This window comes from Monomorium pharaonis, chromosome 5, assembly GCF_013373865.1.
Source record: "Monomorium pharaonis isolate MP-MQ-018 chromosome 5, ASM1337386v2, whole genome shotgun sequence".
Classification (NCBI taxonomy): Eukaryota; Metazoa; Arthropoda; class Insecta; order Hymenoptera; family Formicidae; genus Monomorium; species Monomorium pharaonis.
In genome coordinates, this window is record NC_050471.1 from 14,078,951 (window position 1) to 14,097,302 (window position 18,352).

General features: G+C 32.5%; 1 protein-coding gene across 1 annotated transcript in view; it reads left to right on the forward strand.

Annotated features, from left to right (window-relative positions):
* LOC118645842 overlaps window positions 1–3,781 on the forward strand; it is an 18,467-nt gene extending 14,686 nt beyond the window's left edge. Inside the window, exons 2-4 of the mRNA XM_036287602.1 lie at window positions 2,867–3,023; window positions 3,157–3,324; window positions 3,401–3,781. Of these exons, the coding sequence (XP_036143495.1) occupies window positions 2,867–3,023; window positions 3,157–3,324; window positions 3,401–3,464 (389 nt within the window). The 3' untranslated portion in view covers window positions 3,465–3,781. The remainder of the gene's footprint in view (window positions 1–2,866; window positions 3,024–3,156; window positions 3,325–3,400) is intronic.
* Window positions 3,782–18,352: the final 14,571 nt, after the last annotated feature.

Genomic DNA, 18,352 nt, shown 5'->3' on the forward strand with positions numbered 1-18,352 from the left:
ATTATATTTTGTTTTTATAATATCAGATACAGTTTGTGGCGTAACTTATTTCTTTCTGAACTCCACTGACTTTTTATTAGAAAATACTCTTTCAACATTTGCATTATGAGCTGGTAAGCAGAAAAAGAATTGTGCTTTTTTTTTAGTTCGTGACAGTTTTTGCCAATTTCATATTTTTTTAAAAATTGCACCAAAATTTATTGCAATTAACAGTAATTTTATCAGGACAGTTGTTTTACAAATTTTTGAAAGCAAAGAAATTCATTAAATAATTTTCTTCGTCGATCACTATGTCGTAAAAGCGCAAATATTCAAGTGTCCTTTCAACATTTGACCATTGAGCTAATTTAATTTTATTAACATCCATCCATTCAAAAACATCTAGTTCTTCAAGAAAAATAATCCAAGAGTCTAAGTAATTTTTCATTATTACATAAAAACTGTTTATTTCTTCAAGGAAGAATTCTTTTTCTGTATTTTTAATTTTACTTAAAATTTCTTTTACTTTTAATGGTATGAATTTTTGAGTGATTCTTTCATCTAAATTGTGAAGAATTTCTTTTAAACTTTTTTACTTCAATAATGGAATTATCGGCTCTTTCAATTATTTCAATATTTATATGCATTAGGTTCATGGTTGAATGGATAGTGAACAGATATGTTTCACTAAAATCGTTTTCGAAAAAACTTTTAAAATCTTTGGTGGATTTTCTAAACTTAAAAAATAATTTTTTAACGGTTCATATAATTTTAATAAACCTTCAATAGCAGGATATAAACTTAACCATTTTGTCTTCGAGTGATATAAAAGTTTGGAATATTCGATTTCAGATTGTTCGCAAAAATCTTTCAAAGCTTCTGTTCTTACAGTAAACACTGAGAAATGATTAAAAATTTTCATAATAATTGATTCTATGTCAATAGAAAAATTATCACAACCTTTATGAACCGTATTATGATAATATGAGCTGGACAGCCAATACCAATTATTTGTTTCTGCAGCCTGCTCTTTAACTTGGCATAAACATTGTTTTGCTCTTTTCTATCTTTACCACCAAAATTATTGCAGTTATCGCCACTGAAAGCAACACATTTTGCCAACAAAAAATGTTTTTTTATTAATTTGGTTAAAATCATATCAGATATTGTGTCAGAAGTTTCTTCTTTAATAGTCAAAATTTCTAGAATTTTTGTTTTAATCACTATGATTAACTTCATAGTATTGAATAAGAATAGGCAATAATTTTATAGCTCCGTGATTACTAGTATCACATGAAACACTTATAAAATATATGTCTTCAATTTCTTTCATTGTTTTAGATATTAATAGTGGAGATAATATATTTTTAACTATAGCAATGGCTTTAGTTCTATTAGAAGTAGCGGTTTTAGCAACATCAGAATCTTGAAAAAGTAATTTATTTAAACTCATAGTACAATCGAGAGAAAGAAAAGAAATATGATGATATATTGTGTGATATACAAGAGTTCCTTCAACTGCGTGAATTTTATCGTTTTTGGATTATTTTGAAAAAATATTATCAATTTTTTAAGTACTAGCTTGACTTAGCTCCCACTTTTTATGTTTTTGTGTACCTAAATGTTCGGCAATATCATGTGAACCTTTATGTGCGACTGAAATGGTTGATGAGCATAAGGTACAAACTACTTTCCAATCAAAACGTCCACGTTTCATAAATGGGTATTTCTTTTTAATTCTTCACTAAAGTTACATTTTCTCTTCGGCATCTTGTTAGTTCTAAAATAAAATTTTTAATCGTGAGATTATGAGATATATTAATACAGAGGATATAATGTATAGGTTAGGTTAGTTATGTATAGTATAGGTTATGTTATGTTATATACATTAGATAAATACATAAACCAAGCATATGAAAATAAAAATATTCTGAATTGATTACATTATCCATACGTACATCCTTTTGTATGTACTTACATTCTTATATTCCTTTTATAATACTTTTGACTAGAAACTACTCAGTGAACACATTTTATAGCGGCAATATAACATGGAATAACATGGAAGTTACATGTAATTTAACATTGTTATTCTTGTGATATGTAGGTGCTATATGACATGGAAATAACCTGTTACGTAATATTTGTTAAACGCAAGTGATATAGCTGTTATACATCGTTTTGGCGTTACAGTTATTCAACAAAAATTGTATAATCGTAACATAACACGTTCGTATCAATGTTATTACGGAACGATGCGTCGTAGTTGACTCAGAAATCAGACAACATTATAACATCCTGAATGACAGATTTATTTGATAATAAAAAAAATTATTATAAGATAATGTTTTCAAAAATAACGGTTTGTCTACAATTACTGCGCACAAAAAATGCACAAAATCTAAATTCATCATGTGCTGAACAAAAACAGAATAATAAATGTATACTATTCAATTTTCTTACAATTATGATCTATATAGTTAACCATCTAATTAATCATTTGAACGCTTCAAAGATTAGTGCTAAATAGATCGCAATTTCCATCAAATTATTAAGGTTATGGAAAAATATGAATTTAACAATGAAATTAATAAGTAAATAAATTAATGCTATTTATTTTTAATATGTTTTGCAAAATTTAATTGCTTTTATAAAAAATAATATAGTCGCGTCAGTTTACATATAGGTACATGTACATGTTATATTGCTGAGTCGGAAATTGTAACTTACATGTAAGTTACGTGTAATTTCAGAGTAACGTAACCTGTTATATTCGGTTACATTGCTGTTACACTGCTGCTATATTACTGTGTTCACTGGGTAGAATCTATGTAATAATTTATATATATATATATATATATATATATATATATATATATATTTGTAGCAAGAATATGCTCTCTACATTTCCAAGACGATTGCTTCGAAATGAAATGGACAACACTACGTGGAACAAATGTGCCAAAAGAATTATGCAGATTAAAAAAGAATTCCGTGCCTAATGTATTATTACATTTAGAGAAAAAAACCAAATTAAAAGCAAAGTAAGTATATATTCTATTGTAAAATGTTATTAATATGTCACTAACGTGTTATATTAATAAAAAATAAATACTGAAAAATAATATAAATAAATAAATAATAGTAATAAATAATATAAATAAATACATATTTCAGAGTAAAAGAAGTTATATTAACTTATGCTGAATTAGTAAAATATGCACAGCAAAAACAGCAGATGCAGAAACACAATGGGCATAATCTTTGTGAAATTCTTAAAGAAGGAACCGTACAAGAAGCAAATACTCTTGGATTAAATATAAAAATGGAAGAGACAAACACAATGTATGGCATAATGTTTACATATTCAATAGTGGTTAATTAATATATTGCTATTAAAGCACACATTTGTATTTTACAGAAATGAAGAAAATGCTAATGAACAAAAGAAAAAACCATACAAGAAACAAATACTCTTGGATTAGATATAACGGAAGAGACAAACACAATGTATGGTATAATGTTTACATATTCAATAGTGGTTAATTAATATATTGCTATTAAAGCACACATTTGTATTTTACAGAAATGAAGAAAATGCTAATGAACAAAATACATCCGTAGAAGAATTAATGCAGCTGTTAATAAAAGAAAAAAAGAAAAGGAAATATTACTAAAAGAAAAAAAATGAATTGTTGCAAGAAAAGTAGACACTTCTCGGAGATAATAAAGAGTTAAAACAACAGATGGAATTATTAGCAAAGACTGTACACCAGAAATCTGAGACCATTACACAAATGACAGTTGATAACGAAAAACATGTTAAAGTGTTGCAGAAAGTGTTCACTCCTGGACAAATAAAACTATTATTGTCTTCAAATACTAAAACTCGCATGAAATGGTCTGCTGAAGATATCACATCTGCTATTGCTTTACGTGCCATAAGTCCAAAGGCCTATCGATATCTACGAACGTAAAGAAAATGCCACTGCCATGTATAAACACCTTAAATAATTGGAGTGCAACATTTAATATTCCACCTGGAATTTTAACAGATGTGCTCCAAATTATGGAAAAGAAAGGGCTGAATCTGTGTACAGTAGATAAATTAACAGTTTTAACTTTCGACGAATTATATATTTCAAACAAAATAGATTTACATCCCAAAGAACAAAAAATATATGGACCCTACAAAACCTGTCAATTTGTAATGGCTCGAGGATTATTTCAAAAATGGAAGCAGCCAATATATTATGAATTTGATAAGCCTATGTGTGCGGATACTCTATTAACAATAATTAATAGACTTTATGAAATGCAATATATTGTTGTAGCTGTGACAAGTGACATGGGGCTCACAAACATAAAGCTATGGTACGAATTAAACATAGGAATAAATGTTACCACAAATACTCAAAGACATATACAAGAAACTATTCAAAAACAACATTATATTACACATCCTGCTGATAATACACTAAAAATATATTTTTTTTGCAGACGTTCCGCACATAGTGAAATTGGCGCGAAATAATTTGTTTGACTCTGGCTTTACAATTGACGGAAGTAATATCGACAAATCATGTTTAGAAGAATTATTAACGCTTAATGTAGGAGAATTAAAAATAGCGCATAAATTAAACCAAGCACATCTGGACGTCAAAGGCTCACAGAGACAAAACGTAAAACTGGCTGCACAAGTATTTTCGAATACTAATGCAAAAGCTATACGTTGGTGTGGTGAACAAGGTTTACTCAAATCTCAACAATGGAAACAAACCGCCGATGTATTACAAATATTTAATAATTAGTTTGACCTATTTAACAGCAAATTTAAATATGGACATAGCACCTCGCATGCATATGGTATAAATTTAAAGGAACAAAATACCATTCTTGATGAAATGAATGATTTCATTCAAGCAATGCGAATTGGAAAACGATTAACACCTATTACAATTTCAAAAAGGCATTATATTATGCAACAAGTCTCTACGTGATATGTTTGTATATATACAAGAGCAATATTCATCAGAAACGCGTCCAATACAATATCTGTTAACTAACAGATTAAATCAAGATCTTCTTGAAAATGTTTTCTTATTTAAGAATGATGGGAGGAGGATATGATGATCATATCCTCCTCCAAGCCCAGTTGAATTAAGAAATAGACTTAAATGGTATATATTGGGCAAACATTTTGGATACACCATTGCATCAGGCACAAATACTGCAGGAGATAGTTCCACAATCCTCACAGATCTTAATGACACATCTTGCGAACTGACAAGTGCACAGTGTGTACAACAGGAAACATGCATGATGGATGTAGGAGAAGAGGAAAGAGATTAATGAACGTTAAGGAAAGAGAGACAGAAACAATGGACATTGAAGAAGAACTACAAATAATGGATACTGAAGAAGAACTAGTGAAGGTATTAGCCCGGATCTACAATAAGTGTAGTAAGCCTTATGCCCTTAGGCTTACTACACCTATTGTAGATCCAGCCTTAAAGCGTTGAAATAACTCTTTATGAATTTGTCGCGCATAAGGATCCTACTTATTATATATACAAGGATCCACTTATTATATATATTATTCAAACTTTTCTAGATTGGGTAATAATATATATTTTGTATGTATTTGTTGTGTTTTACATGATTTAATGTGTATTTCTAGTTGTAAACTTAAGTAATTATACTCCCAATTTGCAAGAAGTAGCATTACTTGAAGCTTTGGAACGAAAAACAGCAACAGATTTAATAGAAAAAAATACTTTAATATACATTGCTGGATATGTTGCACACCGATTCCGATCCACTTATTCTCATTTGGGCGTCCCAACCAGAACACTTCCTCATATACCAACTGATTGGCTTTCATTTATTTCCAGAGGAAATTGCATGTATCCCAATACCGACTTTATAAGAGCAGCAGATATTATGAATAGGGAATTTGAAAAATTCCATGGCAACTTTTTCAGTCGAGAAAATAAAATTTTTGATAATTTAACAAATATTGTATTGCGCAAAAATAAACAATTTTCCTAGAAAAGTAATTGCATGTCTTGTACGACTCGTACGTACATAAGATTGAGAAAACTTAATAAAGAAATAGTTGAAAATAATTACTTAAAAAAAAATCTAAAAAATTTATAGACTTTGTAATAAAAGAACATCTAATAAAATATGATAAAAAATCAGCAATAACAACTGTTTGTACATCCTATTACATCCTATCAAATATCAAGGTGTGCGGGATGCGCGAGGGGAGCCTTGCGACCACGACCATGCGGGGCTGCGGCACGCACCGATCACACCATCCGAGCGCGATTCGCGGGACTCGACACACGAATAGTGTGCGTGCCACCGTTCACTTGTCAAAATCAGGAAAGCAAACCAAGGGTCCTTCCCCTTGGTCACTTGGCGAAACTTATTCTAACGTACGCAGCCCTGATTGAATAGGAGGGATTTACGATCCTTCCCACTCGCGAGCTCCGCCGCGCACCCGTCTTACACAGCAGATCGTTGTCAAACGGAAACCGGAGCAGTAATCTCTCCGTGTCTCGCGGATTCTCGAATTCGGTCAATCTCGCTACTGAATATTCGTGCTCCGAGTTTCCGCAATTTTCTGGATTCGGTTCGCGAGTCTCGTTCCGCCGATTCCAAAAGGAAGAATTACACCATGCGGTGCTGGCGAGCCAATCGGCCCGTGTTCCGGCGTTCAAACGAAACGCGTGCAAATTCGAACGCGTGATCGAAAACACAAGGTAAATGTACAAATGCTAAGACATGCATTTATATCTGAATGTTCAGATATAAATGTCCCAACATTGTACTTTTATCTTAACATTGGTATTATAATGTTTTATTCAATAATGTAGATAGAAAGATGGAAAAAATAGAGATAGAATTATGAAAAAATAAAAAATAATAAAGATAAAATCATGCTTACAGTACAATTATATTATTTACTAATTCAGTATAGGTTATTTCTCTTATTACAAAGGCATTTTTGTACTGCGCTTGTACTATTCTAAATATTTCTACATAATTCTTCCAAATATCTGCATTTTAAGTACACGCGATTAATATTCTAAATATATATGATTGTGTCGTGTTCGAATGGCGCGGTGCATTTAGACCCAAATTTCATTTTGGCTCCGCTCATCGTGCCGCCATCGCTAATGCGCAATGGTACACCTTTCTTATTACATCATGGGATTTACTACATTAACAGTGTTACTAATCTGCAGAAATTGAAACGGTATTGCCTAGAGAATTTTGTTGGTACCAACATTTTCTTATCTAGTTTTCGGGAAAATGTCGTGTAACCCTCACCTCGAGTCCCTCCCCCCACGTATTCACCTATCAGTCCCCCAGAAGAGATACCACCCCTACCCTCACCTGCAGACTCGGATATTGAAATCTTGGTTGAATTTTCTCCCCCCCCTCCTCCTCGCCCACGATATTATCATTATAAAATCATTATAATCTAGTAGTCGTTAATCGAATTATTAAAGCAGTTCCCAATGAAAACCGACCCTCTACTCTTGCTCCACCGTGAGTTTGCCCTCGTCCCGGAAGCAATCGACCTCGACTCCTTATTTTTCATAATATCCTCTCTCGCTCCCACAGATTTTATTCCCATTTTTACATCATACTACCATAGTCCCTTTTACCGTTCTGGTGGATTTTTTCTATAATTTCTTTTCCCCTTCCACCGCCACGCTAGAAAAATTAGAATAATATAACAATCAAATCTTTTGATCACGTCGCCTGAATTATGTTGCCTTTCCACCAAATTATTATCGTTAAATCTACCCTAAATTAATAACATATATATAAACATTTAGACCGCGTAATCTCATGTCAAAAACAGACTTCAGCGCTTAATTGTAAAAAAAACAAATATTTTTGCTGAAAGTTTATTGTATTTCTATGACTAATATTATTAATAATAAATGTTTGTTAAGTTTTAAATAAGCTTTTCATTATTTTAAATTCATAACGACTTGTATTCTATTCCCGACCAAAGTAAGCATCTGGTCCAGTCCCGAGTTAAAGTGATTAAATTCGCTGACTCGAAATTTGGACCAATGGGCGCACGACCTGAAAACGGATTTTAACGTGCATATCGGCACGTTGACCCACATTTCAAGTCATAAAAGTGCGTTCGACCCAGGCATCTACCCTCGGTCTATTGTGTGCCTACGGAACATTTTAAATCCGTTACGTTTTTCCATGTCTTACCTGCATTCGTTTTTCGAATTATCTTCATTACTTAAACAAAGTTAAATTTAATAAGGCTGGACGTAACATATTTTTCTAGTTTAATTTATAACTTCTTTAGTTTTCTGTAATTAAATTATCCAATTTATAATAATTTATATTGCTTATATTCTCAGACAGCACCTAATACTAAAAGGTGACGAAAGTTGACATTTTTAAGTTATCTTTTCGTTAAAGCCAAAAAACGTCAGTAAGACATTTTTTCGGCAGGTCGAAAAAAACGATATAAAACGCATATCTTTTGTTATTTATTTTTTGTTACGTATTCAGCAAATTAAAAAAAAAATGATAAAAATATATTTTGACCAATCTAAAATAGTTATTATTTTATATTATTATTATTTAAATTTATATATGACAACAAAATCGTTCAAAAAATTACAAGAATATTCCATTGTGCATATGCTTATAAAGATAAGTAGAATTTGTTTGTATCGACCGAGTACTTTGTGCCTGAAGAGAAAACAGGTATCATGAAAAAGAACAATCAAGAACAGTTCTATCTATTGTGTAATCTGGCGTAGTCGAGCCCTGTCCTAGTGCATGGTTAATAGAAGTCTTTTTTGGGCGCGAGTGTTTATAGACATATTTCACACGAGTGAGTCCCAGATGCGCACAATAACAAACAAACACCACCAATCAAATTTTATAAATTCATCCTAACCCTAACCAACCCAGCAATCTGATTGGTGGTGTCCATTTGTTACTGTGCGCATCTGGGACGCTCCCTTTCACACCGACCAAATTTTTAAACGTACTTATCATTTGGTACATAAATCACTACGGAGTCTGCGTCGCTGTGACTCTATTCACTCTACCAAGGGAAACATAAACTCCAAATGATCGCCGAAGTGACTCCCCACATCATCACTGATAACATATAAAATGTAATGCAAGCGATAACGAAACTATAATATCAAGATACACGGTAGTGGCTCGCGCCAAGTGAAAGCGCAACGCGAGCCTGATCGTGCTCTTTACGCGAGTACACGACTTGCGAGCACCCGAGATTATGGGATCTCAGAAACGATTAAACCGATCGAGTTCTAACTAAGCTCAATCAAAATATTGGGAAGATTTAATTAATAAATTTAAAAAAAGAAAAAGGTGTTTTTATCATTTATATAAAAATGATAAAAAGACCAATCAATGTTGTGCTTAATGCCACAAACCCGTTTGCGATGATCATCGTTTAAATTGCTGTCGCGACTGTTTTTAAACTGTTCTTTTTCTGTTTTTATAACAAAATTTTGTATTTTTACTATGTATTAAATAATAACAAATTATTATTTAATATAGATGTTCAATTTAAAATATATACATAATTATGTTCTAAAATGCATGTACGTGTCCGAAAATACTTAATTAACAAAAACAATTTTTTTTCGAAATGTCATTTTTACGTACGTAATCCCTACTTATCCCAGATAACCAAACGCCTATGAAGTTGCCGTCATGTTGTTGTCAACCGTTGCAGCGATCAATTTCTAGAAACTCGAGACAAGGTGCTTCAGCATTGTGCGTCTTAAGTTGTACTCACGTGAATTCGACACTAGAATAGCATGTTGACGGCAACTTGTTGATGTTGGTTTGCTCCCCCAATGAATTAATTTGTGACAGCAATATGACGGCAACAAGTTGTCGTCACTTTGCCACATCTGCGATTTGACAGCATTGTGACAGCAATATGACGGCAATATAAAGGCATTTTGTTGTCATCAGTAGTCGTCTGCAACATTACTGTATACATATAAAATTACTGTTTGTCGGAGACATTTTACAGCAACATGATGGCAACATATGCTTTATAAATATTAATGACGTGCATATGACTACATTAATACCTTGTAAACCGAATAGAAATGTGTAATTTCTATTCATTATCTAATTATCTAGACAGATTTATACAGATCCAAAAATCGTATTTTTAATTCATTGAATAACGTATACGTTATTCAAAAAATTAAAAATATGATTTTTTAGACCTGCATAAATTTGTCCAAGTGGCAACTCTTTGAATATCATGAGGAAAGACAAAGAAAGAAAATCAAAGTTAAAAATCGGCCATGTTTACCATAAAAAGAGACACACATACAAAAAATTGGATTTTTGTTTACTATTATATTAATCAATGTACGTATAATCAATATGCTATAAATTTAAAATTAACATAAATATAAAAAGGTACAAAAAGTGTACATAAATTTTTACGTCTTATTCATTTAAGTCTAAGGCCAGTATTCATAGTCGGATCTTATATTTAAGATCATCTTAAGTACTGTCTTAAGATGCCATCAGCCAATCACAGAGTTGTATTAGCATCTTAAGATATTGCTTGAGACGATCTTGAAATAAGATTCGACTATGAATACCAGCCTAAGTCTCAACTGAGGGTACTAAGTTCAGATCCAGAATGTCTGTCATTTTCATGAAACTCGTCCTGTTCGGTTTGCTGTACGGGATTTAAACCCAGGAATTGGCCCGCTTCGTGTCTTCTGCGATTACGCTGTTTGTTCACCTGCGTTAGAGTTTCTAATAATGTTGTTCCAATTTCTTTGTTTTCTACCTCGGACGGCTTCTGCAACGACGCGATAAAATTCATCCCTCATCGGCGGTCTAAAATGTGGATTTAATGCAACGGCATCTGTAATGAGAAATAATAACATTAATTTCAAATGCAACTTAACTCTTTAGTACAAAAAATTATATTTTTAAGTTATTTTCTTTGTATATGTTTAATTTGTATTCTTATTTAATTAATTAATGGATAATCATGCCAAAAGAATGCTATTTCTTTAATATCACATGTGATCGTGATATACAAAAAAAATCAGCGCCCGAATTCATAAAATAGATCATTAATACATCTATAAATATATATATATATATATATAAACTGTCTGTGGAAGAAGAAATAAATTATTATGAAAAATTCATTGACACTTAAGATTTACAGGTCGTTACAAATTTGGAAAATAAAATGGTAAAATTGATTAAACTTAAAATGGACACATGCATACGTTCCAAAACAGATGTTCTATATAAGTATACTAAACCTTAGAGCTAGACTTCGTAAATAAATTTACACAATAATTATTATTAGGCATTAAGACCCGCCGCAGATATTCTGCAGACTGACATAGGCATTTATCCATAATATCTTTGTTTAATCCTCAGAGTTTATATCGGGGTGGTCCTCTTTGCCTACGTTCCCGATTGCCTACTGCTTCGTTTGCACACACAAAAATAATCAAGGCACAAAATACACATTGCACACGTGACGCTATTGCACACGTGCACATTGCACACGTGATATTATTACGTTTATACACATTGCACACGTGACGCTATGCACACGTGGACATTGCACACGTTATATTATTACGTTCATACACATTGCACACGTGACGCTATTGCACACGTGCACATTGCATACGTTATATTATTACGCTCATACACATTGCACACGTGACGCTATTGCACATGTGCATATTGCACATGTTATATTATTACGTTCATACAAATTGCACACGTGCACATTGCACACGTGATATAATTACGCGCATACACATTCCACACATGACAATTACCACGTGCGTTTGCGACTTTCCATGCACCCCTACCGACGCACAGTGGGGCCATATGACACGTTTTGTTTCAAAAAAGTCTAGAGCCCGTAATTTTAAAGCAATCTTGATGCTTTTTTTTAAATAATTGTCTTAAAATTTGCAAGAGATCCCTCGAAGCCGATTTAGAAAAAAAAATTGTTAATAATTATTAAAACATATAAACACAAGAACTTTCACATGAAATGAGACTATGATTACCGAACGATTGTCTACAACTAATTTCAATGGCTTGATAAACGTTTCTGAATGTGTGTGTGTGTGTGTGTGTGTGTGTGTGTGTGTGTGTGTGTGTGTGTGTGTGTGTGTGTGTGTGTACATGTACACACATATATATTTGTACCCATTTTTATATAGGTATTTATACGTACATACCTAATACACATATATGTGGATGATTTATGTACATATATAAATATATGTATAATAAATAAATAAATCTGTATATATATGTATATACAGGGAGTCTGTATATATCTGTATATATATGTATATACACTGTATATACATATGTATATACAGTGACAGAGCATACTGGTCACTGTTCATAAAAAGGTAGATGGGATCGAGATGAACATAAAAGTTCAATATTGTTGTGGGTTTGGTCTGCTAATAATCGAGATATAAATTTTTTAAATTGTGCGAATGAGATCGCGCCTTGCGCGCCGAAGGAAGGGCTCGAGCCGCTCGAGCCATAGCACGGCCTACTGTTTCAAGCATTGGCTGCCGGCGGCGGCGGGGGAAAGAAGAAGAAGCGTAGCGTCGTCGCCGTTTCCACGTCTCGCCGCACTGCGCCTAAGCTCGCGTCGATGGCTGCTACGCATACTCGCGATTACATGACGAGATTATAAATTATTAATAAAATAGGACAAATTTAAATCGTAATAAACTTTTGTAAATAAGAAAGTCGAAAGAGAGAAAGCGATGGAAACGTATGGAATCTGCAAATAATATAATATTTGCCGCATCAAATTCTCTCATCGTTTTTTATGGAATATTAAATTAACGAAGATTTATCACGATTGATTCTTTATACATTCTCCTTTCGTAACCATCTTATTAGAAAATTACGAAATGCACGAAATACTATCTAATATACTAATCTAATATACGAAATATACTAATATGCACTCTTTGTAAAATAACACGATAGAAAAATATTCACGTTTGATCTAACGACTTCAGGATAAATTATTCGATGCAACTTCTATGGTAATTATAAGTAATTAGAGATCAATGTTATGTCAAGTATCGTTAGTATGGTTAACTAGAAATGATTTTCTCTTGTATATGATAGAGAACTTCGAATTTCTTCTATTGTTAATACATTATAAGTCACTGAAAATCTGTCGTAATTAATAATGCAATTAAAGGTAAAAGAAACTCTGAATTCTTTTATTCATTATTGAATTTTTTATTTACTCTTGATTTGTATGTAAAATTGAACTTTGTACTTTTATACTTTGTAATTTAGCAGGAATATCTTTCCCTCTAAAGTATTTACACGATAAACGTCATTTTCAACAACAGTTCCAATCAATATTATTAGAGTTTCATTAAATGTCATAAAATTTTTTTAACAAGATTACTATTTTTTAACATTTTTAACATTAAACACGATACGACACTCAGAAAGAAAGTATCGTGCTGATTATTTATCGCAGTTTTAGTGATAATTTTTGATAATTTTTTTTTCGATCGTGTGTACACTAAAAATATAAAGAAATGATAATTGTTAAAATTTTATTCAAATTACACATAATGAAAGTAGAATAGTACAAACTAAAGATGTTGTTAAACGTGGTAATATTTACTGTATTTGTGTACTACGTAGTGCTTGAGAGAGAAAGAGGGAGGGGGGGGGGGAGAGAGAGAGAGAGAGAGATAGAGAAAGAGAGAGAGAGAGAGATTGATTGATTGATTGATTGATCTTTTATTAGCTTTCTCAGCTATTTTCAATACATATATATACAATTTTATGCTACATCATTAAAAACAAATTCTTTTAGCATTCGTTTAAACATTTCTAAACGATTACAATGTTTAACTTCGTGTGGTAATGCGTTGTACATTAACACACCCTCATAAAATAAACTTTTTTGCGCGCTTCTTGTTTTTCGGAATTCTATAACAATATCCCCTGTCTGCCTAGTTTCGCGTTCTCCCTCTACTATTCTAAGTCTATTACTAAATTGCTCCGGCATCATATTATTTAAGATCTTAAAAATAAATATGCACATATTGTAATACAGCCTTTGTCTTATGGTCATAAATTGCAACGCTTGGTGCATACATTTAACTTTGGTACGTTTGTCACATTGCAATATGACTCTCATAGCTCTATTTTGCGCTATTTGGAGCCTACTTAACTGTGTATCCCCCATATCTATTAGTAGCGTTGCACAATACTCAAAGTGAGGTGCTATAATTGTCTTGTATATCGTACATCTAGTGTAAGCCGAGATAAAGTTCCCTATTCTATTTAAAAAACTTATTTTCTTCCCTATTTTCTTTAGCATGTAATCACAGTGACCGCTGAATCTAAGTCTATCATCAATAATTATGCCCAAGTACTTTATTATTTCTACGCGCTCAATCTCATTTCCATCCAAACATCTCACAATAGTATTGCCTCTCAATTCTTTCCTTATACCTCTAACTAACATATATTTTGTTTTCCCCGCATTCATCTTCAGTTTATTAATATTCATCCATTCCTCCACTACGTTAAATGCAATATTCAATTTCCTCTCTATCTCCGCACTACTCTCACCTGTTACATATATTAACGTATCGTCCGCAAACATTTTTATATTACACACATCCGAGCAAACGTTAACAATATCATTCATATATATTATAAACAACAATGGACCCAATACCGAACCCTGTGGCACTCCGTATTCCGTAGTCAGTATCTTAGACCATCTATCATTAAATTGAACTTGTTGCATTCTATCTTTTAAGTACGACCTAAACCATTCTAGAACTGTTCCTGTAATACCATACTGGTATAATTTCTCTAATAATCTTCCTCTATCAATTGTCTCGAAAGCCCGTTTAAGATCTACAAAAATAACTCCTACTATTTGTCTCTCACTAATAATCAATTTCCATTCATCTATAACTGTTTGAATTGCTGTTTCACACGAGTAATTTTTCCTAAAGCCCGACTGATGTTCCGTTATAATATTATTACTTTCTAGGTAGACCTCAATTTGCTTTTTAACTATTATCTCTAATACTTTTTCATATATTGGTAATATATTAATAGGCCTATAATCACTTGCCCTCTTAGGTTTCTCTACTTTTGGTATTGGAATTATCGTGGATGTTTTCCACTCTTTCAAGAAACAACCCTCACTCAATGACTTATTTATTATATCACAATATTTCTCTTCTATGACACAAAATACCGTTTTTAATATATCGCTAGTTATTCCTTCTTCTGTACCTTTCTTTTTTGGTAATTCCCTAATGATTTTTCTTACTTGTTCTGTCGTAATTGATTCAAATTTTTCTAGCTCTCCCATCTTTTCAATACAATAAATAGTTCTCTTATTTGTGCTCGTTGTATAATTTTTATCTATAGATTTTATTATGTCTTTAATACTTTGTATATAATATAAGTTAAATTTATCAGCTATATCACACTCTATATTATTGTCTAATATTTCAAAATCTATGTTTCCTACAAATTTCGCGCCTATTGGTCCTCCTCTAATAATTTCTTTTAATGATTTCCACATAGTTGTGGGATTGTTACTATTATGATCAATCATGTTTTCATAATATTCTTTTTCTTTGTTCTAATTAAACTAACTACTACTGCATTTCTTTCTATTTTAAATTGTTGCCAGTTTTGTTCCGTGCTATCGTACAGTGCTTTTCTATAAGCCTCATCTCTTCTAGTCGCTAGCTCTTCTATTTCCTTTGAATACCATTTTTTCCCTTCCCATATTTTTGGTATTCTAAAAATTTTCTTAGGTGCTGAGATGTCTAGCGCATCTACAATACTATTAATTAAATTCTTTGCCTTTACATTAATATCTAACTCATTAATATCTAAATCATATCCTTTTTCTAAATTACTCTCCACTAGCTTAATAAACTCATCCGCATTATATCTACTATAATCCCTGCCACTGAATTCTTTATATTTATTTACAATCTTGTTCGTATTTATCACAACTTATCCACGCATGATCCGTTATCTTAGGTTCGTACTTGACTTCTACATTTATATCTTTATTCGCAAAAACTAGATCTATAATTGTTCTACTATTTTCGGTAACTCTCGTTGGTTTATCCACATACTGCTTCATACCTAGACTTTGCATAGTCGTTAGTAGTTTATTTGTATAATAAGAGTCTGTCATACAATCTATATTAAAGTCTCCTAATATTATACACTCTTCTTTTATTGTTAATTCTTCTACTATCTCCTCTAAGAATCCTATAAACTCTCCATGTGACGCACTCGGTGAATGATATATTACCATTAACACTCCTTTAAACAATTTCTCTTTTACTTCTATTGCAACGCACCACACAATCCTTTCTAATTTTTTCAATACTACTATTTCATACTTGATATCGTCTCTTACATACAGAGCAACTCCCCCTGTATTTCTATTTTCCGCGTCGCATCTAACCACACTATATCCCGGTACACTTATTTCACTGTCTTCAATTTCCGCAATCAGTCTCGACTCCGACAATGCAATAACTGCCGGATTTAATTTCTTCATAATCTGATGCTGTATCTCGTCCTTATGTGCCATTAAACTTTGCGCGTTTGTATATATTATCTGATCCTCTTCTTTCTGTAATTGCTATTTTTTGGCTTCCCATCCACTTCTCCTCTTCTCCTCTTCGATAGCCCTCTTGTATGTCGGGTATTCCGGATCCAGAGCATCATGATCGTCTTTTATTTTTAAATTATATGTTTTTATTTTAAACATACAATTTACACATTTGTTCTGCTTCTCTCTACATTCACTTGCTTTATGCTTTCCTGTACATTTATGACACGTTTCATCTCTCGTACAGTTTTTTTGCAATGTGGTAGAATCCCCAGCACTTGAAACATCTCTTTATGCTGAAGTGATTGAACACAGGACATTTTCTCCAGCCTATATTCAACTTTTCTTTTTTTAACATCAATTCATGTGTTACTTCATCTACTTCAATTATTAAAGATCTACCTTCTTTTCCTTTCCTTCTAGATTGACTATCATCCATATTTTTTCTTTTCGGGATTTTCTTAACTATGCTTATACGAGATTCACCAATACTATTCTGTTTCTTTATTGTATCTATTAGCTCATCGTCATCCAACTCTATTTCTTCCTCGCTAATATTAACAATTTTTATTTTCGGCTTCTTTTGTACTGATTCTGTAACATTATAATTGTCACCTAGTTTAGACTGTACTACATCTTTTAATTTATCTATTTCTTCTACGGTCTCACATCCTAGAATTACTGTTCCTTCTCTTCCTTTTCGTACCTTTGTTATCCCCATTGGCATATTCTTAATATCAACTTTTTCTTTTATTATTTTTTTAGTGGTCTCACTTTCTTGCTGAGTCTTCGGTTTGATGATTATGATGTTTTCCTTCTTTTTCTTTATTGCCTCACTGTAACTGCCGCGCACGTTTTCCGCTGACGCCTGCATTCCTCCTCGTATTATTTTTCGTAGGTCTTCCATTTCTTGTTTAATAGCTTTTATTTCCTCTTGCACTGTTTCTTTAATCAGCATTTTTATTTCTCGTTTGCATGCCATTTCATCTTTCATCTCTCTCATAGTTCTTACTAGCCAATCAATTTTCGTATCCATGCCCATGTTGACTCCTATCGCTCTGCTTCCGCCACTTCCCGTCGATCCCGTAGAACTTAGTCTTTCTCTTCCGCTTCCCGTCTGTATTGGTGTTTTTTTCACATCTATATCTTTTTCACTGTCTACTGTGAACTTCTCATATGGGCCAGGACAAGACACATATTCTCGATTTCTGTCATACACCTTATGTTTACTTGCACATCCAGGATGGAAGAAAAGTTTGACACATGACTTATATGTCACGACCTGACTTTTTATTTCCTTCTTACATGCGGCACATCTATATTCCGCATATTCATCGACCATATTAGTAGGTATCGGCTGATGCCGATCCTATCGATACGGGCGCCCACTCACGTACGTAACTTTAATTAATATACACGTCACTATAAATGTCTACCTGTCGCGACATGTATGACCCGCATGGAAAATATACTGATTTTCCGCATAGATCCACGCACTCTCGCTAGAAAACTTTGGTCCTGTTTGGTCCTTACGCTTATTCTTACAGCCACGACAACCTTTTTATAATTTTCTTTCACTTCTTAATCACTTTAAATTAACTGCATTTGCGGAGCGATCTTTGACAACGTCCATCACGGTAGAGACGCCTG